General features: G+C 47.8%; 3 protein-coding genes across 3 annotated transcripts; 2 read left to right on the forward strand and 1 right to left on the reverse strand.

The window, feature by feature from the left end:
- Positions 1–1,646: 1,646 nt before the first annotated feature.
- Positions 1,647–5,449, forward strand: LOC131261222 (peroxisomal N(1)-acetyl-spermine/spermidine oxidase). The gene is made up of 3 exons (XM_058263192.1): positions 1,647–2,189; positions 2,522–3,832; positions 4,162–5,449. Exons 1-3 carry the CDS (start codon positions 1,980–1,982, stop codon positions 4,342–4,344), a joined length of 1,704 nt encoding a protein of 567 aa, XP_058119175.1. The 5' UTR covers positions 1,647–1,979; the 3' UTR covers positions 4,345–5,449.
- Positions 5,450–6,306: 857 nt separating this feature from the next.
- Positions 6,307–7,767, forward strand: LOC131272582 (serine--tRNA synthetase-like protein Slimp). The gene has a single exon (XM_058274386.1). It carries the CDS (start codon positions 6,450–6,452, stop codon positions 7,728–7,730), a length of 1,281 nt encoding a protein of 426 aa, XP_058130369.1. The 5' UTR covers positions 6,307–6,449; the 3' UTR covers positions 7,731–7,767.
- Positions 7,752–22,246, reverse strand: LOC131262895 (lysosomal-trafficking regulator). The gene is made up of 10 exons (XM_058264991.1): positions 22,133–22,246; positions 21,980–22,059; positions 21,531–21,741; positions 20,875–20,991; positions 20,597–20,792; positions 18,019–20,560; positions 12,573–16,680; positions 12,338–12,497; positions 8,365–11,755; positions 7,752–8,087 (listed from the first exon to the last, which is right to left on the reverse strand). The coding sequence occupies exons 1-10, from the start codon at positions 22,244–22,246 to the stop codon at positions 7,961–7,963; spliced, it is 11,046 nt and encodes a 3,681-aa protein (XP_058120974.1). The 3' UTR covers positions 7,752–7,960.
- Between the last annotated feature and the right edge of the window lie 441 nt (positions 22,247–22,687).

Here is a 22,687-nt window from a genome sequence, read left to right on the forward strand (position 1 = left end):
ATTTTTCCCCCACATCCCACGCCCCACGAGGGCCCTTAAACGAGAAAAACAAACAAATCCCGAAAGTGAAGGTGGGGTCGCCTGGGGATGAATATAATCCCAAAGAAATTTACGAAGCTCCACACCTACTCGAGGAAATCGAATGGAAATCTAAATTCGGAAGTTTTCTTTTGCAAATGAAAGTGCAGATATTTTGTCCACAGCAGTATCCATGTGCAAGGGTGGTAATAATTTTGCAATTATCCTAGATGAAAATAGGTTTAACTGTTCGTAACAAAGCAAAAAGTATCATGGAATTATCTGTCTCAATAGCATTTTAACTCCTTCACATTTTTGCCGCAGTATTGATGTAAATCACAAAAAATCTAAAAAATGCTAAAACTACGAAGGGGTCAATATCTATTTTACTTTTAATCGAAACAACGCTGAAAATTTAAATTTAAAATATGTAGGTCCTCTCTTTCATAAGTTCTCTTTTCTTATGTGTTGCATATTGCATAGCATCAGGAGTTCAGCATAAGGCAGCGCTCTGTCAGCTATCGAACAAGACAAACACGACAAACACGACAAAAAAAAAAACGATCAAACCCAAGCAATCGTATGGAGGTGCTCTGTCAACCTGCATCGAACATGTCCGACAAACACGACACAGAACAAAACAGTTTGATTTTGTCGTGCAGGGCTGTATCCCACGGAGAAACAGTAGATACCTTGTTTATTCTGCTACCTTGCTGCTGGGAGAGTGACAGTTCTTCACGACAAGTCGCAGAGCACCCTTCGAACAATGTCGTGTTTGTCGTGTTTGTTGGACTGTTCACAGAGCGCTGCCTAAATCTGAACGGCACCAGATGGCGCTTCAACTGTTCTAACAATCATTTTCGTCAACGTTTTGTGCTAAAAACCAAGTTGACTGGAACAAAGCTTTCCCACCAGTTTAGCTTTGCTCTCGTAACCTTGTGCCACCTTGTGTCAACTTGATAGTTCGCAGCTGTTAGAAGAAGCTAGTGATGAGGAAACTGACTCCCTATAGGGATTCGAATCTTTCGATTCAAATCCATTCTGAGATCCGGATCTTCGAATCCGAGTCCCAATCCATCATATCATGCGTACTTACCAAACTTACCGATTGTTCATATTATTTGTAACTTTAACAATTATAAAATCAATGGTTGAATTGATCCAAAGGCTAAATCGATTCTAAGCATGGTCAGAAGGGCCATCAGGATCGTTATCCCATCCCCTGGAAAAGTCCTTTCGTTTGAGAGGTCTGGCTCTAAAATTGGCCAAGCCACTAAAAAGTTATTGAGAAATTAGTTATTTTAGCAATTATGTCCACTTGTGACCAAGGTTTTGGAAGCTTGTTGATGCCAGTTTTGCGCGCAGTTTCAATCTTTTCACCAAACTATGTATGATGCGAGCTATGGAAAATGCTTTGTCATGTGTTCCATCAGATACCTGTTCATACCATGATCAGAGCTCTGATCAGAGTCGGGTTTGGAATCCGTCAAATGGGATCCAAATCTTTGGAATCAGTCTAGGGTCGAGTTTTCGAATTTTCCGAATCCCAACACTAGTGTGTAGAAGAAGCCAAAACAGAACGTCAAAAGCAATGTTGTTTTTTATTTATTCTCCACTGTTCAAGAGTGCCGCAGAACAGTATCGTACACGACGGATGCAGTGAAACACAATTATCTATTGGGGGCATAGGGAACATTTTTCCGCTTCCGCCTCCGGTGCAGACAATTGGTGTATGTGCGTGTGTGTGCATTCGTGTATCGTGTAGGCTGAAGGGATATCGCATCCCGGCTCCTGCCCCACCAGGGGCAGTCCCACGTCGGTCAACCTTGAGCAGGATCGCCCGAAGAAGACCGAAAAGAAAACGCCATCCGTCGGAGGTCGGAAAATTCGACTGGTGAAAACGCTCGCCCCATCCGTGCAACCACACAGACAGGAAAGAAAAAAACAGAAGAAAAACAACCATGGGCGACGATGGGAGTGCGAAAGAAGACACGGCAAACACAGCGATGAGTGAAAAGCGTAAACACAAGGTGATAATCGTGGGCGCCGGGATGGCAGGGCTTTCCTCGGCCAACCACCTGGCGAAGAACGGATGCACGGATTTTCTCATCCTCGAGGGGCGCAACCGTGTTGGCGGACGTATCGTGTCGATCGATATGGGACCGCAAAAGGTAAAAAATATGACATAAACACATGTTTCTTGGGGTGGGGGAGGGCTAAATTAGTAGTTCAGTTTGTTGTTGCTTTTTTCCCGGTGGAGCTTATGTAAGTGATCCCCCGCATATCGATTATTTATCAGTGTAAAATTGCATCCTGGAAGGCGTCGGCGTTGATCGGGGTCGAGTTGCATTTTTTGCATTGCCAACATTTAGCCGATAACTTTTTGCTGCACGTAGAAGATAAGAGCAACAACTGATAAACATTGCTCGAGGGGAGGGACACAGTTGACACCTGTTTCTGAGTGTAGATTCACTTTTATTCCCTTTTTTCGATTTGCTTACAGATCGAACTCGGTGCAAACTGGATCCATGGCGTGCTCGGGAACCCGATGTTCGAGCTGGCCATGCAGCACGGTCTGGTCAGCATCATCAACATACCAAAGCCCCACAAGGTGGTCGCGGCCACCGAAGACGGCAAGCAGGTCCCGTTTCAGATTCTGCAGGAAATCTACGAAGCATACGTGTGCTTTCTGCGGCGTTGCGAAGAATATTTCCTCTGCCAGTACCTTCCGCCACCGGACATACACAGCGTGGGGGAACACATCAACCTAGAGGTGGACCTGTATCTCAACAACGTCGAGTGCCAGAAGGAGAAACACCTTCGCCGGCTCATCTTCGAGTGTCTGTTGAAGCGGGAAACGTGCATTACCGGTTGCCACAGCATGGACGAGATCGACCTGCTCGAGCTGGGCAGCTACACCGAGCTGCAGGGTGGCAACATTGTGCTGCCGTCCGGGTACAGCTCGATCCTGAAGCCGCTGTGTGACAATCTGCCAAAGGATAATATCATGCTGTCGTGTCCGGTTAAACGAATTCACTGGAAACGGAAAGCGGTCCACCGGATGCCAGCGGGCACTAGCGCACGTGATGCAATCCCGGAGGAAGACGAAGACGATGGCAACGCATCGGATGATTCTGATCGGACCGTTACGGGGGTACCGGTGGCCGGTGGGCAGCAATCGGAAGAAAGCGCGATCGCCAGTGTGCTTGCAAACTCCACCGCCAATGTGCTCGTCGAGTGCGAGAACGGCACCGTGTACGAGGCGGACCATGTGATTTGTACCCTCCCATTGGGGGTGCTGAAGGAACAGAGTGAAACACTGTTCGCGCCCGCCCTACCCCAGTACAAGGTCGAATCGATCGATAGTCTATTGTTCGGTACGGTTGACAAGATATTCCTCGAGTACGATCGCCCGTTCCTTAACGCGACCATCAGTGAGATAATGCTCCTGTGGGAGCAGGAACCATCGCCCGAGGAAGAGGGTGATCTGGAGCAGCGGTTGAAGGACAGCTGGTACAAAAAGATATACTCATTCTCGAAGGTTTCCGACACGTTGCTGCTCGGTTGGATATCGGGACGGGAGGCGGAGTACATGGAAACGCTATCGCACGAGATTGTTGCCGAGCGGTGTACCGACATTTTGCGCCAGTTCCTGAAGGATCCGTTCGTGCCGAAGCCGAAGCGGTGCGTGTGTACCAGCTGGAAGAAGCAACCGTTCAGTCGTGGCTCGTACACGGCCATCGCCGTCGGGGCCTCGCAGGACGATATCGACAACATTGCCCAACCGCTCTACTCGAGTCCACATCAATCGAAGGTAAATACACCGTGGGATGAAATAGTATTTGAAACATATATTAGAAGCTTTTATCATTAATCTTTTCCGGGCGTTGTTAATGTTGGACTATAACATATTTTAAAACATATGGTTGATTTCACTTTGGCAAATTAGTTTATGATAAATTTCAGGCTTCATTTTTCTTGAGTTTAACATCCATTCAATCTATTGCGGAAAAAAGACGAACACCTGCTATCTGGTGCTTTGTGAACCTTCGGAAAATGTTTGACGATCGGTGATCTTTCATTTCATTTAGTTCATTGCAAGACAAAAGTCGAGCTTCACACAATTTTATTTCTATTTTTTAGCCTTCGGTGATGTTCGCCGGTGAACATACGCACGCGAACTTCTACTCGACGGTGCACGGTGCCTACCTGAGTGGCCGAACCGCGGCCCAGATCCTCCTGACGCCGGACTCTCCACAGGAGATCGTCATGGAATCGGACAGCAGCGATCTCAGCTCTTGGATACAGGGCATTGCGCTGGACTAGTTGTAAAACTCCCTGCACATCGGCATTCCCATCGACATTTCCCGGCGTTTCCACACCCGCTCCTTCCATCCCCAGTGCATTGACACTTACCGTCGTCCCTGGCGTCGACACACTGGTCCTTAGTGGTCTGCTAACTACTACTATTACTTTCCGCCTCTAGGATTGTTTTGCTACCGTCTTCCCCATACTGTCTCACTTCGTTTGGTAACGACGCTTTTATGCTTTTGATGTACGAAAAGAAAACAGTGACTGAAGATTTATACTACCACCATCCCCATTACCAGTGAAATGAACATACACGGGATAGGCAAAACTCACGAAAAATTTCTTATAGTTTTAGAAGCGTATAGTGAGCGTAATCAACTAAACTTACCAAAAAAAGAACACGTACGGGCTCTCGATAAAGAGGATACCATTAATTAATGTTAGCTGATGGAAAAAGGCATAACGTGACTTACCACAGGACCGCAATCCAACCGTGCCCATGCCACCACAAGGCTTATGCTGCAGTACACCGTCATAGTTGAAATGTGCTGGTGAAAGAAATCAAACGGTCATGACAACATATGGCATCAGAGCAAAACGCAAATAAGCAAACAAGCATACTCGCCAAAAAAAAAAACGAACAGAAAGACACAAGAGCTACGCACACATGACTTAATGCCACGTGCTACTGATGAAAGCATCCCCTTGGGGCTAATCAAACGCGTACCCAGGTATTGTTGGAGTACATACATAAGTGATATAACGTATTGTAAAGATCGACGGTGCGGGAAGAGGCTGTGTTTCAGCAGACAACTTACCGTCGTTAGTATTTATTTTTCGCACGAAGGCGCAGAAGGCAGACCGGGGAGCTTAGCTTCTCACGTTTGTGCATTTTTTTTTCTTGTTGGTTTGTTTATATCCCTATTTTGTGTTGAATCTAGTCTTCGCCAGCGAAGAAACGCTAAGCATAATATTTATTTATTGTGCATTTTCAGTAAACATATGATATGCGGCTGGCATACCGGTATGCAATAGACGGACTATTTTTATTAGTTTCCTTACACATCATCATCAAGTGCAACAAGTAGGTTATAAAATGATTGTTTTTTGTTTCTGAGCACGAGTGTCGTATTTTCATCCTCATAAGTTTCCTTTTCCTCGTTGCTTTATCGATCGTGTCTGAAGTAAAAATGTGCATTTTTTTTGTTAGTGTAGTTTAATGAGCTTTTGTAGAATCAATTTCTTCTTCGTTACCACAAAGCGGGGAAAAATGGGAATGAAAAAGCGGTAGATTTCATGCTGGTTTGCGAAACGTGTTTCGATTGGATTAGCTTTCAGGACTGCAAAAGTAGGCAAAAAAGTGAAGTTTGGAGAATAGTATGGGACACTTTCGACGGTGGCCGTGGCAACCGACAGAAACGGCGCACCGGACGAAAGGTCGGATATGAGACGTGCACGAAAAAATTGACGATGAACGAAAAAGTATTTTGCTAATTGGGGGGAAAATCTGTTTAAACCGAGAATGGTAAAATAAAACAAAATGCAAAAAATATCAATTTGTTGAAAAGTTGCGTACTCCATTCTGTGTCTTCCTTGTACATTTTGTAGATATTTTCCCCTTCTATCGCTTTACAGCAAATGTGTGTCTTTGGTGCTGCAGATATTAATTATGTATGGTCCTAATTTAATGTCACCAATGCCTATTTCAGTAAACATTTGATTCTACTGAAAGGGTCATCTGGACATATGACCTTAGTGGCCCTATGGGTTGTTAATCCTTCAAAGGTCTATGTCTCCAGGAAATGTTCCACTTTCGACCGAGTTATTTGAGTTGAGAAGACCTTTCGGACGGAAATCGGACGGAATAATAAAAAGTTACAAACAAATGGGCCCCATTATTCAATTTGTGACCGTTGGAATTTGAAGCTTTGTTAAAGTAACCTTGTAAGTAAGCTGTCAGTTTGATACGGTGATTGGTAAACAAACCAGACCGGCTACAAATGATTGCATAAATTTCCCAGTCTGCTTAAACATTAGCCTATTTTAAGTTGATACAGTGTTATTGCACCGATTTTAAAAGAAATATCAGTTTAGTGAGATTACAATTAGTGCTCGTTGAAATGTTAAAGCTACATTATTCGTCAAAACTCTTCAAAAGGTATCTTTCATCGGCGCTCTACCTAACCGGCGACAAGGCTCGGGAGCAGTTCGCTGTGCTCGTTCCGTACCTCGACTTTAAACATAAACTTGGGGATTTTGAACGATTAAAGCGAATCGTGCGCCTTCGCGCATATCCCATCGACTGTGATAACCTCAAACTGCAGTGGGAACTGTACCGGGATGTGGAAAAACGAAAGCAAGACATCGAACGGTGTCGCACAGAGCTGCAGAAGCGAATACAGCAGTCTACCGATGAAGAGGAAAAGAAAGCACTGAAAGCACGAGCGGTACAGGCGCGTGATGACTTAAAAATGCTGAAAGAACGAAGCTACGCGGTGGCGGACTCATTCATCGCCAACAATTTCCTGGCCATCCCAAACGATCTTCACGAGAGGACGCCCGAGGTAAGCGGGAAAGTACTCCACGAAAAACATGCACCCCCGTCTAGCAAATCTTCTGGCCAGCATAACCTCGTAGAGGAACAATTTGAACAGTTTGGTCCGTCCTGTCTGTACCTGACGGGCGACGCGGCCTGGATGGACCTCCGGCTGCCAATGCGATGCTGTGAAACGTTCCAGGAGCAGAAATACATTCTCTTCTGTAATCCTGATTTCGTGCGCACGTTCCTCCTGGAGGCGGCCATGGTGCCCAAAGGCTCACTCTATCTCGTACGGGAGGACGACGAACCAGAGGACAAAGTGAACCTGCTCCACCTATGCGGCGGTGGATCGTTGCTCGGATTTCTCGGCTATTTTACCAAACTTTGCGTGTTCCCGTCCGTGCTCCCGTTGCGGTTGGTCGCGAGTGGAAAGCGGTATCACTTCGAGCAGACACAGTCAAACGAAGTGCACATGTTTGGTGCATGCAAAACCGCACAGGAAGCGGAGCTTCTGTTCGACGAAACGGTGCAACATTGTCGAACTTTCTACGATCAGCTTCCCGTCGGTTACCGGATCGTACAAGTGACAGCACCAGAGCTACAACCGGCGGAATCTATGCGCGTCGATGTTGAGCTGTATGACGACCAGGAACGGCGCTACGTAAAGGTAGCCCATGTTAGCTATCTATCCGATTTTCTGAGCAAACGCATCGCCTTCATCTACCAGGAAGGTAAAGCTCAAAAGTTTCCCCACATCGTCACCGGCCAGGTATTGAGTTCGGTTGATCTGATAAAGCTTCTGTTACGAAATGGAATACAGGTCAAGGACCTACCATTTCTTGATACATTCGGAGCAAAATAAAATTGCGCGAGCAGAGTTGCGTGCGAGTAAAATATAACTTCATCTGTGTTTTTATTTGCTTTCGATTCAACAATATTCATCCCTAACGCGTACGAATCTAATGATATTACGACAATAACACTGATAACAAAATACACACTATCCAACGGACACTCCGGCTTTCACCGATCGAGATATAACTTTTTTAGCAATTAGAATAACGTCCTTTTGCATCACAATCGTGGTTTCTCCTACCCTCCTGGCTGATATGGCTCTTGTATGGATGGTAGCGGACCGGGAAGACCTTCAGCAGACCATGTCTGAACTGTGCCGTTGCCGGTCAATAGTAATAGATGTTGATTCTTTGAAAAAAGAACACTGAAAATAGAAAAAAAAATTATTAAAAATTAGGATTATTATTTGAAACCGTATGTTTCATTTCATTGGAAGTTGCATCCGATGCAAAACATAAATCTACCAGGTAATTCGTTTAGTAAATGATAAGGATAAACTAGTTCTATTGTTCTTCTATCCTTTACGGTTTTAAATAAATGCATAGAGAAAAAAAGTGCCATCGAACTAATGAATCTTTAACTATCTTTTGATACGTGTGTGACAACGATAACAATATAATGCCAATCTTTTTTTCACTTACCACCTAATACCATTGGGTTCAACGTTAACCTCTCGTAGCAGCGCTAGATTCCAGCTGGAATAGAACCGCATAATGCCACTCTCTAGCGCCACCACGATGCAATTGACTCCGCAGCCCTCCTTGACCGTGGAGTACGTTACCGCCCGGATTGGGCTCTCCAGGAACACGTGCTCCACATACTGCGCATTTATCGTGTACAGCCGTAGCTGATCGCGCCGGTTAGTTGTCGTCGTTGCCATGGTGATGTTCACGTAATCGACATTGTAATTTTCCGTCACCTCGAAACTATCGTCCTCTTCGACTAGTGTAGCACTGGACCAAGAATCAGGACCGCTGGCGTCAGTTCGACCGGTGCTAACGTTGGCGTTCGAGTGCACGAGCACTATATCACCAAGCGTCGGGCTGATCGCGACCTGGGTAATCATCGAATGCAGCATGTTAACCGGCTGGGGGATTTCGCGCACGTACGTCAAACTGTTCACATCCCAGATGGCGGCGCATCCATCGATCGACACGCTCACTACGATTTTGTATTCCATCGAGATGCGTATCGCACCGATTGGAGCGCGATGCTTGAGCAAATATATCGGATAGTTCCAATCCATCTGGTCACCATCCGGTTGATCCTGATGTTGCTGGTGTTGTGATTGTTGCGACTGTTGTTGTTGGTTCTGTTGCTGATCGTCAGGATCGAGCTCAAGCTTACGTCGTAAGTTGGCGCTCTTCCGATCGATCCAACGGCGGAACGAGGTGGACCGAGACCGTGCCATCATCGTCACCGATGGTTGCATGTGCTGGTTGAAAAACGAAACCCGTCTCCGTCGGGTACGCCGCTGAAATACGGCAATCCGGCCAGATCGGTGGCCGAAAAATATACTGGTACAGTTCGGATCGGTACCACAAGCCGTGATGGGATCGCAGGCATATCCGTTGCTTCCGTACCACAGTTCCCTGGTGCTCTCTGGTGCTCCGGAGACACCGCTGTCCTGCAGTGGTCTGATTCTCAATCGATCGTCCGCTTCTCCCCAGCTGACGGTGTAGTACTTCTTGGGTCCACCCTGGAATACGTTCATCTGGTCGGGCATGGCGTACATCCTATCCGCTTCCAATGCGACCAATGTAGTCGGCATTCGGGGACCGTCCTTCGAGGGTCGTTCCCAAACGTTCACCAGTTTCGGGTTCGCTAGCACGGGACTGCCGCAATATAAACCCCACCGCAATCCGATTACGTTCTCCAACACCGTCGGTGGGTTTGCACCCAGAGGACACACGATTGGAGGGGGATGTGCCAAATCAAACAACTGGCGCGGCATTTGACCGTACGTTTTGACCATCGTTTCCAGTGCCAGCTTCATTACCGGATCGTCGATATCGGCCGCACTGAAATCGCAGTAAGTCGCCGGATGGAACACATTGATCGCATCGATCGCTGCCTGTCCGGTCTGCTTGAAGCCAAAGATCAGATCGATCCATTGGGCTATCTGTCTCCGAACGATCCCTGCCTCGAGCGCTTGCCGGTGAATGAGCACGAACAAACGAGCCGACCCATTGCACCACGGAGGCAGTTCGACGTGATTTACCGGTTCTCCGGATTGGCGTGTTCCGAAATCGAAACCCTCCTGGTTCTCGAGAAACTCGGGAAAGCTGAAGAATTCTGGTATCAGCTCCTTCACGTCCGTTGGTGAGTCCTTGCTAGCCAGATTCCAGGTCGTTTGCAGTGAGTGGAACGTTCGATCCGGGATGTCAAAGCTATCGTCCTGATACTGCAGGAATAGCGACGTGAATGGAAGCACTCGGACCAGGAAATGCAACACAGTGCCGGAATTGGAGTAATGCGAACTGTAATGGTACGGTTGTATTTTTCTCCGTCCTCCGGCCCCACTCGGATCACCGCTTTCCTCCGCCTGCCGCAGATGGTTGTAATTGTTAATGTAATGCTTCTCAAGCTCTCGATGTTGAACGGCAATCGGTTTTTCCAGTAGCCGGAACGTTCGCTCGGCCAGCAAGTCCAGCGTTGGCGAGTCGTAGCTTGCGAGTACCCAGGGGAACACCGGGTACTGCATAAGATCGTGGAACGTTCGACCCGACACCTGATTCAGCAACATCAGATACTCCCAGTTCGAGAGGGCTCCTTCGCGCCACAGTTGTGTGTGATAATCCAATTCCCCACGTCCATAACGCGCTACCAGATCGTGGAAGAATCCCTCGAATGTTGCCCGCTCGCTCGGATCGCGATCGAAAACGATAAACAGCGATTTGCCACTCTTGAGAAACACCTCCACCGCCGACTCCTGATGTTCGTAGCGCTTTGTCCAGATCTTTGTAATATCGTGTAGATCGTATAGCTCCAGTGCACCGACGTCGTATGGCTTCAGTACGAGCTCCGTGCTTGTGATGATGCACTCACACTCCAGTTCCCGACTCGGAGTGATTTTACGCACCGTAAACGTATACAGGACCTGTTCCTCGACCGAGTACTCCGCCCGGTGGTAGTCTCCCGGAAATAGATACGCCAACAGTGCCATCCGTTCGCCTCCGTCTTCGTTCCCCTTTTCCGGCTGCGTTTCCTTCAACAGGAACCTCCGGTCGATCGTAAGCGGACAGCGTCGCATCCGTTTCAGTGCCATATCGGGACCGTACGTATCATCCAGCTCCCACGAGGCCGGATATGCGGCCCCGTTGTACCAGGGTGCGTCTTCGTGCGTTAACCGACCCACCAGCTGCTGCCACTGGTCGTAGAACCGATAGTCGTTATCTTTCCTCAGTTGTATGATCAGCTCCTTGCGCAGTCGATTCTGCTTTTCAACGCTATTGCGCGTCACCTGCATGGCCGCCACCGTGCACGAGTAGATCAACTTTTCCTGGCGTGCGATCGATTTCAGGATCATCTGCTCCTGATCGTTCATACTGATCGTTCGAAGGTACTCGAAATCTTTCAACGTCTGCGTCAAATTCCAGCTAGCGCCGTGCGAAAGACCTCCATCGATCGACTGATAGAACGCATTCACCACTCGTAGCTCCTCCAGAGGGATGTGTTTCTGGTTCAACAACAAGATGCTCTGAACGAACACTTTGAGCATTTTTACGTCGCAGATCGCAGACAAATGATTGCCACCTCCCTCCAAGTACTGACCCAGCTGCCGAATGGTGTACAGCTTCAAGCGGATCGGTCGTTTCGGTAGCAAACACCAGAGGATGATGTTACCACCGCGAGGATTCCCATTGAGCGTCCGATTCATCAGGTGTCTTATGAGAGCCCATTCAGCGTCCGATAGTTCCCCCTCCGGATCGCTGTTCGTTACGAACTGCACCGCTTTATCGTGCAGCCGGTTGAAGCGGGTTTTTACCTCGGACTTGGAAAGGTTAGAACCAACCAGTTCAACGGTAAACGCTGTAGAGTAAGAAAAAATATTGATATGTCAATAGTTTGGGGTAGAATATTCGAAGTTTCTAGATATAAAAAATCTTACGAGAGGTATTTAACTTCTTCTTCTTCTTGGCGTAACGACCTCTTGGTCATGCCTGCCCGTTAAGGGCTTACGAGACTTTTACCCTATGTGTACGAGGATAGTCAGTCCTCTCGTACAGGGGAGGGTTCGGTCTCGGTTGGGATTCAAACCCCATTTAAATTCAAATCAAATAATGATGGATTACTTTACACCTTTACTAAGAGTTTCCACGCTGTAAACCACATCTTGATACTCTACTTCTGATATAATGTGCAATTTTCGTAGTAACTCAGTTTTTAAACAACTAAAATATTCACTAAATAAATAGTTCGACTCATTTAGACACAAATAAAAATCTGAAGCTGTACCTTTAAAATTTGCTTAAAAATACTGCAAAGCAACCATAAATAAACTTTTCAAACTTATTGAATTAGAACTTCTTGTGCATATCAATTTATTTGCTTTATGTTAAATTAAAATATAATCCATAAGTAAAACATGATTCAATGCAGTGTAATACTTACAGGTATTCTTGTTCCCAATGATCGATTGTTTCGGCCGGAAGATGAAAATCTGAAGTACGTTTCGAACGAGCGCCGCATGAAGATCGCGCACCGCTTGCGTCACCCGTTCGCTTTTGTGCTTCTGTGCCACCGTCAATCCATTGAGCAGGTCCCAAAAAGGCTGTAAGAAAAAAAGGTGTTTTCAAAACCAAATTAAACCCGTCCGCAAAATGGCTTGTGAAACATTCAAACTCACATTAGCGACCGGGCTGAGTATGACCAGATGGGAAAAGCTTGTCAAGAAGTCGAGCAAATAGGTACGACTTTCCTCCCGAATACGTTCCTCCTTTTCGTTCATCTTGACCACCGTCTTCGCCAGTGCCCACACCAACCCATTATCGATCATATACTGGCCGGCGCGCTTCGGGTGCCGGATGCAGATATACTCGATCAGCTGTAGCACGCAATGGAACAGTGGTGGATCGATGTGTGCCTGTATGAGGATCGCAATCAGCACGTTCAGGCCGTTCTCGCGAATCACCTCAATCGTGCCCTGCTGCTGCAGTAACGCGGACAAGGGAGATTCTTCCCCACCACTACCACCCTGGACCGATAACAATGGATTCACGTTCGATTTCGTTATCCACCGATAGCAACTGGCTATCAGCTCCCCATTGACACTATGCGTGCCGATCTGGTTGGCAAGATGATACCAAAACACTTTCGATTGCTCCTCACTGTACTGCTGCAGAATGGCGTTGGTTCCTCCGGCATCGCCGCCAGCTCCTCCACCATCGATCCGATCGTCAATGACGGCGACCAGATTGAGCAGCATCGTGCGAATCCGGATGTTTCCGTTGTTCGCCAGAATGAGAAGCGTTTCGAGGATGCGATTTTCACCGCTTAAAAACTTTCGCGCATCACTGTCCGGCAGAATGAGCAAGAAGTCGCACATGACACGCAAGAAGCTCTCCTGCAGAAAGTCGTTGCCGGTGGCGAAATAGTTTTGCTCGAAAAACTTGTACCGCAACGTGGACGACGCTGGCGCTGACTGGTGGTGGTGGTCTGTGCCGCCCCGATTAAGATCGTTCCGAGTACACTGGGATAGCAGCTTCGGCGAATTACTCACGAATCGGGGAGAACCACTTCCAAATTTCCTTCGTCCGTTCGGAGACGGACGCATGTTAGGTGAACTATTCAACCGACGTAACTTTAGTTTGGCGCTTCCCCTGTCGATGCCTTCCATCAGACTTTTCCTGAGCCGTTTACCGTCCGCCAACGCTTTGTTAAGTTTTTCGTAGCACTCTTCAGTGTTACCCTCCGTACCCGGGGATGCCAGTTTGGGGCTTTTCGGTGGAGCAGTATGGCCCGAACTTGTGATCGTGGCTGAACCCGAGGTGTTTGTGTTCGTTGACGCTGGCGTACTTTGGCTCGCGTCGATAATGAAACTTGTTGTGGCAGATTCAAACGAACTGCCGGCGGAAATGGTGAGTGGAAGAATTTTCCTTAGCTGCGACGTGGGACGAAGCTGCCTTCGGTCGCGAAGCTGCATTTTCGGTGTTCCCGGTAGGTTTATATTTCCGGCACCCGTTGCCGATTGTGCCGTGGTTGATGTTTTATCACCCCGTTTGCCCCCTGAGGATGACGATGAGGCGCCATTCTGCGAGCTGATGTTGAAGTAAAACTTTTGTCGATCGTGCGTCACGTAGCTGTCGGTGGGTTTATGCATCAACAGCAGCAGTTCCATGATTTCATTCAACAGCGAAACCTTCGGCGGAGTAGGTGACAGTATGGCAATGAGCGATACGAGCAGATCGGCCGCGTTTCGCGATATTTTAACCGTCTTCGCAGGGATTACGAAATTTACGCGACAAAAGTCGATCAGGGCAGGCACTAGACCGGCCCCCTGCAGCCGTTGGCAGTTATACATCATTCCCGGGTGTTTGTCGCGTGTCACGGTGGCCAGGGTGGAGAGCAGCAGATCCAACACCTCCTCCGACTGGTCGATCCAGATGTGGAAGTTTTCGAGCAGGAACGTTATCATGCCCGGATAGCGCACACGTGCAACCGATCCCGGCAGGATGCGATACTGATCGGTTCGTTTTGCCAAGATCGGCTGATCGAACGCGGTCTCGAGGAGCGTCGCAAGCAGTGCAATGTCCTTGTGGCACTTTTTGCTCTTGAGCACAATGCCGATGAGCTCGAGGTAGTTACACTGCACGAACTCGTTGAAAAAATCGTGATTACAGTGCGCTATACGTAGCAGCAACTTGAGAGCTGCCGCATGGAGCGCCGGTGAATCACTGATTTCAACGACCCGTGCAAAGCACACGAGCATTACGGACACACCACCGGCAACGAGCAGTGACCGCTGGAGGGAGTTGTGTTCAGTGGCGCGCAGTTTCCCCCCAAACGACATCAGTCCGATCGTTTGCGCGTTGCGTCCTACGAAGGTGTCCGCTTTGCAAGCGCTCAAGTACCCAAGGTGGGTTCTTTCGAGCAATTGCAGAGACGCGACTGTCCGCAGATCATCAACCACAAGCTTGCCCAAGTTCAGTGTCCCATAGTTGGGTATCATGGATCCGTTTGCAAAAGCGGCGAAATTGCTCGAGTTCGGTCCAATGGCGTAGAGGTTCGCGAGGGTTGCTTCGTCCGTGATACACTTGCTAAACAGATGTACGCCGGCCAGATCGTAGCCCACGGAGCACTCGGTCGGTGTCGAGGCTCGGTGGCCAACGGTGAGCACCGTTAGATCCGTATCGATATGTATCCGACAGGCGTTCGGAAGCAACAGATTTGCTAAACGTTGAACACCATCGAGCGTCATCGTCACAGCGATCGTTTCGTCGGCCGTTTGTTGAACGGCAAGGGTGAACAACGTCCAGGTACCTTCGGGGACGCACCAATCCTGTCCGATCGTACACTGCCGCAGATTTCCCACATCCAGCACCGACGTTTCGTAGTGCCCCTCAGCATCATCCAGCAGCGCCTTTCCTTGCGATCCCTTTCGGGTAGGAGGTCCACCGACCGGTAGCTGCTTGAAGCAGTACACGCACTGCGCTCCGGCCGTATCGAGTACGAACGGTTGCGGAGTTCCGTCGGTAATACTCCGCAGCAGGTGCTTGTACGTCCACAGATGCTGCATCTCTTTGGCACAATTTTCGCAACACTCCGAGCGTGCCCCAGCCACACCGAGGTAGCGTTTAGTGTTGCTGGGAGTGATCACCCGATCGGGCTTGCTGTACCGTACCACTAGCTGACGCTGCGAGTTGAAACAAACCGAAAGCAGTTGCTTTTCGCTTCCCACCGACAGCAGATGAGTGAGCTCGGGCTGCGAAGAATGATCCGCCAGTTGCTCCACACGCATCCAGAGCGCAACGGTAAACCCGTTGCCATGCCAAGGGTAAAAGTTGGCGTAGTTTAGTGGCACGACTGTCGCCGCATCGGTGAACCCAGAGCGAACGTTAAAGAACAGATGATGCTCCCGCAGGAAGGTAATTTTTTTCGCCAACAACACATCGCTGGTGGTGGAAAAGGTGCGATTCGCGTGCACCACCGGGTAATGGATGCTCTGGTAGCACTCCAATCCGCTGCTCGTCGTCTCGAACAGGTTTGTCAGCTTGGTGAGGATCAACTGTACCGGTGGGTCCTTTTCGCCCAACAGCTGCACATACTTTACCAGCACCTGCGGGTTATCCAGATCGACTATGAGATCCATGATGGACGCCTGCAACTCTTTCAAACGCGAATCGTTCGTACGTAAAACGAGCGCGAACCCTCGGATCAGGTACAGTGAACCACCGAGATGCGTACGGATCATGTTTAGCTTCACTATCATTTGCGCCAACGCTTGGCACCAGTGATCCGGTCGTTCGACGCAACGAGCCGACAGCTCCACCAAAAGTTCTGTCACAATGTTACAAATTTGCACGCTCACTGCCAGTGACCGGTCCGAATCGCACGGTTTACCACGGCCGGCTTTCGCTTCCTTCTTTGCCAGCAGTTCCTGCGGGGAGTAAGGTTCAATTTCCACGTCTCCCTCGTACCCATCTTCTCGGGCGGTTGTGTAAGACTCATCGGTTGAGCTTGCATCGTCTTGCACCTGCTCGTCGTGGTACGATCGTGGTGGATCGGAAAGCCGGTCATCCTCTTCGCACGAGGACGATCGCGTCGGAAAAACTTCCTTCTGGGATATGGAATCATCGGCTGGGGGAGGCGGTATCATCTCTGTCCGCATTTCAGCCACCTTCAACAGTGCTTGTAATACGTTCATCACATCGTTGGCCGTGTTGGGACACTCCCAGTGACTGAGCGCATTGCTCATCAGCAGCTTCTTCAGCTCCAGTAGCGCAATTTGCATCGTGCTTTCTGAAATGCAGTGAAAAGAATTCAATTAATGTCGCTCGGCAAAACTATGTTTCGTAATTGTATGCTAAACCGAATACAAAGACAACAAATGTCCTACTGTTGGATGGTTTCTGATGAATCAAAAGCAGCCGATGTTCATGTATGCATCGACGAGTATTGTATGGCTTCAACAGGTTTCCCCACTGCAGTGAAGGGAAACGGTTTTTTTTACAGAATGACACATATTCCCCACAAAGTCGAAGCTTGAATTTTACTGACTGTATAAACATCGAAAAAACGAGCAGCGCATTAACTATCTCTTGATTAAAGCTTTGCGGCATGAACAAAAAAACAGAAAATATAAAACAAAGATTATTTTAGCCAAAAATAATATAATATTTACACCCAAATTTAATGCTATTACATGGAATTTATGGACTACGTTCTCGGCACTTCAACTAAGAGTAGTTCTACAAATTTTAAATGCCTATATTAAATAAATATAGAAATTGAAAGGACTATTAGACAAAGTGAACTCTGAGTCATTCCCTAAAACAAGAATCACTCGTAACCCACAATGCCAGAATTGTATTCACATTGCTTTAATCACATAGAAGATTTTTAACGAACCAAATTGTAACTTTTTTTGTTAAAATAGATTAGGCGTTACGCTATTTGCAAGAACACCACACACACGTTACATATTAGAAGCTGGGTTTTTGATACTGATTAATTCTGGCGAAGAAACCGCTGAATAACAAACTCAGCTAGTGAACTACTTGAATTTAGTTTTCTAATAACAAAACTTTTTTAGTTCTAAACAATCTTGCAGTTGCAACGTTTAAAAAATCGCTTTTGCGTCGTAATTTCGAAGATACTGACTCTCCCTATGCCGACGACTGACTATCCATGTACACAAGATGAAAGGTTTAACAAACCCTTACTGGGTAGGTATGACCGAAGACGGTCGATATGCCACAAGAACGAAAAATCGTAAGGTTGCGTGTTCATATCACGCCGGGGTCATCAACATATAGAGGGTTTCTGTATTTATTTCACTGCTTTCACGTCGAATGATGTAGCTGAACCCTCTGCAGTGAACTGGTGTCTTTCTTTTTTATACATAAACATGCTAAGCTAAGCCCACTATGATTTTGAAGGATAGGAATAAACAACTTTACGAAAAATGTACCTCTGCGCAAAGTGAAACGAACTCCGCGTAATACAGAACTCACCACAAAACTAACAAGCATTCCTTTTAACGACAATCAATCCCTCAGACCATGCCATGTTTGCCTTATCGCTCCACCGGATCGCAATCCGTGGTTTACACAACCTTTTAAACCAACCCACACTCACCTAACTCCGACTGCGAGCCGACCGTTGCATCATCGATCGTCGTGACGTCTCCATTAATCAGCAGCTGCATCGAACCCAGGATCAGCTCGAGGAGGCTGGTTAGCTTCTTTCGTACAACCGTAGCACCACCACGCTGGTCCAGCAGCAGCAGCGATCGCGCATCTTTTGGGAGCCCTTTCGGAACTCCATCTTTCGACCCGGGTAGATAGCCGTCCATTAGCTCACTCAACATTTGCCGTATGTTGAACAACTCCGAGAGGGACCATTTCTTTTCGAGTTTGCTAAACAGTTCCCTACCGCGACGGCCGATGCTAGTCCGCTGATACGGGGGAGTACCGTTAACGAACGCATTGTATTCTACTTCCCACTGGCCGGTAATCGTGGCGAGTCGGAGTTCACGAAGGAACGAGTAATCTTCGTCCTCTTCCGGTGTGCCGACAACCTCCTTTGGGCCAGCACTAATCGTTATCGTTTCGTCGGTGGCACTGTAGTAGAAACTTGCACCGGAAACCGTGCCATCGATGAGTTGATCGTTAAAATGAAATATGTTCAGCACACTGCGCCGTTCCGGTTCAACTGACACCGATTCTCCATGGTCGGGAATTTTGAAAGCGGGCGCTTCGGGTGCGCTTGATGGCAAATCATACCGTGCGGCTGTCGCTCCGGGAAAGACACACACGCTGACCAAGTTGTACGCGAGATCCATAAACCGTTGCACGCCCTTCACCCCACCGTAATGCCGAAAGAATCGTTTTCGAAAACGATCGTTTTCCTTCAGCAGATGTCTCAACGTTTTCCAGTGCTCTAGGTGTAGCTGAAGTGTTGTCTCGAGTGGTGCTTCCACGCGGGTGTTTAACGTGCTCGTGAAAGATTTTAGTGACAATCCGAGCTTACAGGTAGTGATCGCCTCGAATAGTTGCCCAGCATACTGGACGAGGTTGTCTATGTTAGTGAACAGGATTTCTTCCAGCTTTCCCTCGAGCGCTTGCGAGTGGATACCGATGGTCATAATTTGATGCATACAATGGACAAATTCCAGCCGGCCGCTCAACACTTGCAGAAGATGGATCATCTCGTCACGGTAAAAAAGCTTTATCATTCGCTCGTCTTCAGCAACGGCTCGGCATACAATTACCAAACAACCGTTAATAATTTCTTTTCCACTCTCGTCCATGGATGGTAAAGGTTCATCTGCGCCCGGTTCAGTAGATTCCCGGCCTGCAGCAAACCGCTTCAACTCCCCAGTAAGCAGTTCGAGAACCAACTCCTGCAACAGAAACGAACGCAAACGATACGGCACAGCACGAACAATATCGAGCAGGTAGCGCAAAAACGTTGGCATGCGAGTGCGATTTTCCACCCGCCGGAACTCCCGGAATACTTCCCTGTGCGTCCGGGTGAACTGCTCGTAGAAAGTGTTTGCAGCACGATCGGACTCGCATGTTTCGCACTGCGATCGATTGAAGATCGCGTACACGACGGCACGGCTGGCAAAGTGGAGTCGTAGTTTCGGTATCAACTCGTCGTTGGACAGCTTCATCAGCACCTCGAGTGTCTGTACGTTCGTGTTGCAGCAGCATAACTGGTAGGACTTGAAGAAAGTTGCCAGGGCACGCTGATCGGAGTGTTTTACCAGCGGGAAGAGATTCAATAAGAGATTTTCCAATGCACAAACGTAGCCGCTGCGTGCTCCCTGTCGCGAATGATGCAACCGAAGGCGGCTGCACCTGCGGGTCCGCTTATAGCTCCCGATCCGGGACGGTGCAAGGGCGTAGATGAAATTTTGCAGCATTTTAATGAGTATTTCTACCAATCCACTGTTGGAACTGCTTGGTGCCAACTGTATCCAGAGGTTTCCCCCACTTGCCAGCGGGGGCCTTCGAAGCTGCAGCAAACTGTATGTGTGCTTAATGATGTCCAAGTTGTTCTCGAGCAACTTAAAGATCGCCATAAACAGCTGCTCGCTGACGAGGTTGTCACAAAAGTGAAGGAACGTCTGGTTAACCGCAGATACGATCGTGTAGATGAGATTGTACATAAACTCACAGGAAATAGCGTCCGAAGGTCGTTCGCGCAATTCACTCTTCAACAGTTCCAGCAGCTCTGTTGCGACAATACGCAAATTGATGTCGTTCGAGTCGAGCGTCTCGAGGAAGAACATATTGTTCAGACACAACATCACCAGGCCGAGCAGTTTATGACGGATGACGAGCCGATTTTCGGTACTTTCCTCGATCACCTCATGGCGTTTCAGTTGCTCCAGGGCTGCTCGCAGACAGGATACGGTCACCGAATTTTCGTCGATCGTGAGGACATTCTCGTGCACGATCAAGCTTTCCAGCAGATTCAGCACGGTGAGCGTAAACTGATCCTGCGATAGTCGTGTGTCGTAGAATTGCGATTCCGAAATTCTGTCCGGCTGTTGTTGCCCACCTGCGCCACTAAACTGTGCCGCCTGGATGAAGTCGATCGTGTCGGCGACAACTTTGGGGCCACTTAACTGTCGTATAAGAGTCACTGTCTGTCCAATGGTAGATTCTAACGAGCGACACAAAGTTGACGAGGTGCCCATACCCCCTCCGCTACGTTTCATACATTCACGCCAATCTCCGTTGAATGTGCGCATTTTTAAAACGCCCCTAACAAACTCTCCGTAGCCTTTCTGTGGCTCAAGCGACGTGACCGGTAACCCATGCTCCATGTTATTCCATTTTGTTGTAGGTAGTATACGAACGAGTACCGCAGTTATTTCACGACCATTTGCAATGTCCTAAAATTGGAAAGTAGCAAGGTAAAGTAAGGTAAGGTAGAATGGATTTGATTATTTAAAGGCGATCGTAGAGAACACTTACTTTGGCACCTATTTTAGATAGCGTTTGCAGAAACAGACCACCGATACCATGGAGGAAAAAATCCTTCAACCATTGGCACCGACTTTCACTAGACTCCGTATCTAGAGGTAATGTCACCTGGAAGGAAAGGTACATATTAGAATAACGAAGATAAGATATGTGTAGTCCAGGTAGAACAGTAAGAGCAGGGTTTCTTAAGTACGAATGCTGGTAAGCAAGAATACAACCAATCTGAATAAATTGAATCTAACGGGAAGCGATTTCAATCCATCCACATTCTATTTGTATTAAAGCTTTCCGTTTATACGACTTTCGAAAGCATGCTGTATTTGGAAAACATGTTGTTGTATTTTGAATATTAAAAAAAAGTCCATGGAAATTCTTTTACGATGGTCTTGTAATACATCTGAATTTAAATTATTGTTTTTGAATGGCTTAAAGTCTGAAGAGTAAACAGAAACAATAATAACAAATGTTGCTGTCACAGGACCTGACCTTTTCCTAGAACACAGACCTAGTCAAAATATTAATTAGCTACAATGCAAAGAGAAAAAAAATATGCATCCAATTAAGCTTGTTTGTTGCCCATCCTGATTGCCGAGTTCTTAAGAAGCCCTGCTTTACGGCACGTCGGACGAGAGAAGAAAAAAACATACCTCGTCAACGGTCCTATCCAACTTTGTAGCACACTGCAGCTCATCGCTGTCTGATTGTGGAGTCTCTGCGATAGTGGAAGAATTTGTGGAGGATCCTACCGTTGCCGCTGAATCAGCTCGTCGTACGTATCGCTTGACGGTAGGATCACAGATTTCGTATATCAGCAGTAGCAGCTGCCGAGATAAGGCCGATGAAATGTTCTCGTACCGGCTGCAGCATCATCCGAAAGCGGACCGAACCGCAACCGTGGGCATGACATAGAAAGTAAGCAGAAAAGCGTGCCGCGCGATTAGAACTCTCGTCAGTTCGATTTGGAATCAATCAATTCCAAGCGTCACCGGTTATCAACACATTTCCCCTTCCCTCAGCAAGGCAAGGAGAGATCCAGCCTTTCCGGAAGTTGATAAGCGCAAGCGGGCCCGACGTTACGGGTTCCGTGGTTACTTACTTAACATGATCAAGCTGTAATCTGTCTTCATCGCTAAGTCGGTAGTATCCTTCGAGGAATTCTTCCAGGTGAGGTTTTCGCTGAGATTGAAAAATATGTAGTAGTGTATGCATATCATAGTAAGTTGCGAATGATTCCCAATCGTGTGGTTACCTGATAAATTTCCTCCGACGAGTGACTGTCGTGCACTTGCGACCAGGCATCGCACAGTCGACGGATAAGCCGATCCGTCGAGTCCGGTGGTCCATCGGAAGCGACAGGCTCCATATGATAGCTTGGGACGGGGTTTGTTTACCATACGGGAAAGGGGCAACCGAGTGCCATAAAGTACCAGCCAAAGGGTGCGAAACAGGGGTAGACAACGTATGTTTGCTCGACGAAGGCTTTCACACGACACTACACAAGGTCAATATTGACGGAATTGCACTACTTTCTTGCCTTCCGCCAGAAACTCGTCACAATGGTATATTCGTCCATATCGTACCGTGCGAAGTTGGGAACCAGTTGAGCACAGTCAACACAGAGGAAGCCATTGATTTTCATCTGCTAGTTACCCACATTTGTTGCAGTTGCTTGCTTGAATCGCAGCAGTTTTCCTGATAATAAACTGTAACACTCTGTTGAGCAATGGGCTGAACTGATTGGCCACAAATGGAACGAATCATCACAACCCGCTCGTAAGCGTAGTAGCTTTCTCACTGTAGGCCC

This window comes from Anopheles coustani, chromosome 3, assembly GCF_943734705.1.
Source record: "Anopheles coustani chromosome 3, idAnoCousDA_361_x.2, whole genome shotgun sequence".
NCBI lineage: Eukaryota > Metazoa > Arthropoda > Insecta > Diptera > Culicidae > Anopheles > Anopheles coustani.

What these genes read in the sequence shown, in the direction of transcription:
- LOC131262895 (XM_058264991.1), bottom strand. Translation starts at nt 22,246, where the DNA reads ATGGAGCCTGTCGCTTCCGATGGACCACCGGACTCGACGGATCGGCTT. An exon ending in CGTCGGAGGAAATTTATCAG is followed by an intron (nt 22,060 to 22,132) that starts GTAACCACACGA and finishes TTTCAATCTCAG; the next exon opens with CGAAAACCTCACCTGGAAGA. An exon ending in TGGATAGGACCGTTGACGAG is followed by an intron (nt 20,992 to 21,530) that starts GTATGTTTTTTT and finishes CTTTCCTTCCAG; the next exon opens with GTGACATTACCTCTAGATAC.
- LOC131261222 (XM_058263192.1), top strand. Translation starts at nt 1,980, where the DNA reads ATGGGCGACGATGGGAGTGCGAAAGAAGACACGGCAAACACAGCGATG. An exon ending in TCGATATGGGACCGCAAAAG is followed by an intron (nt 2,190 to 2,521) that starts GTAAAAAATATG and finishes ATTTGCTTACAG; the next exon opens with ATCGAACTCGGTGCAAACTG. An exon ending in CGAGTCCACATCAATCGAAG is followed by an intron (nt 3,833 to 4,161) that starts GTAAATACACCG and finishes TCTATTTTTTAG; the next exon opens with CCTTCGGTGATGTTCGCCGG.
- LOC131272582 (XM_058274386.1), top strand. Translation starts at nt 6,450, where the DNA reads ATGTTAAAGCTACATTATTCGTCAAAACTCTTCAAAAGGTATCTTTCA.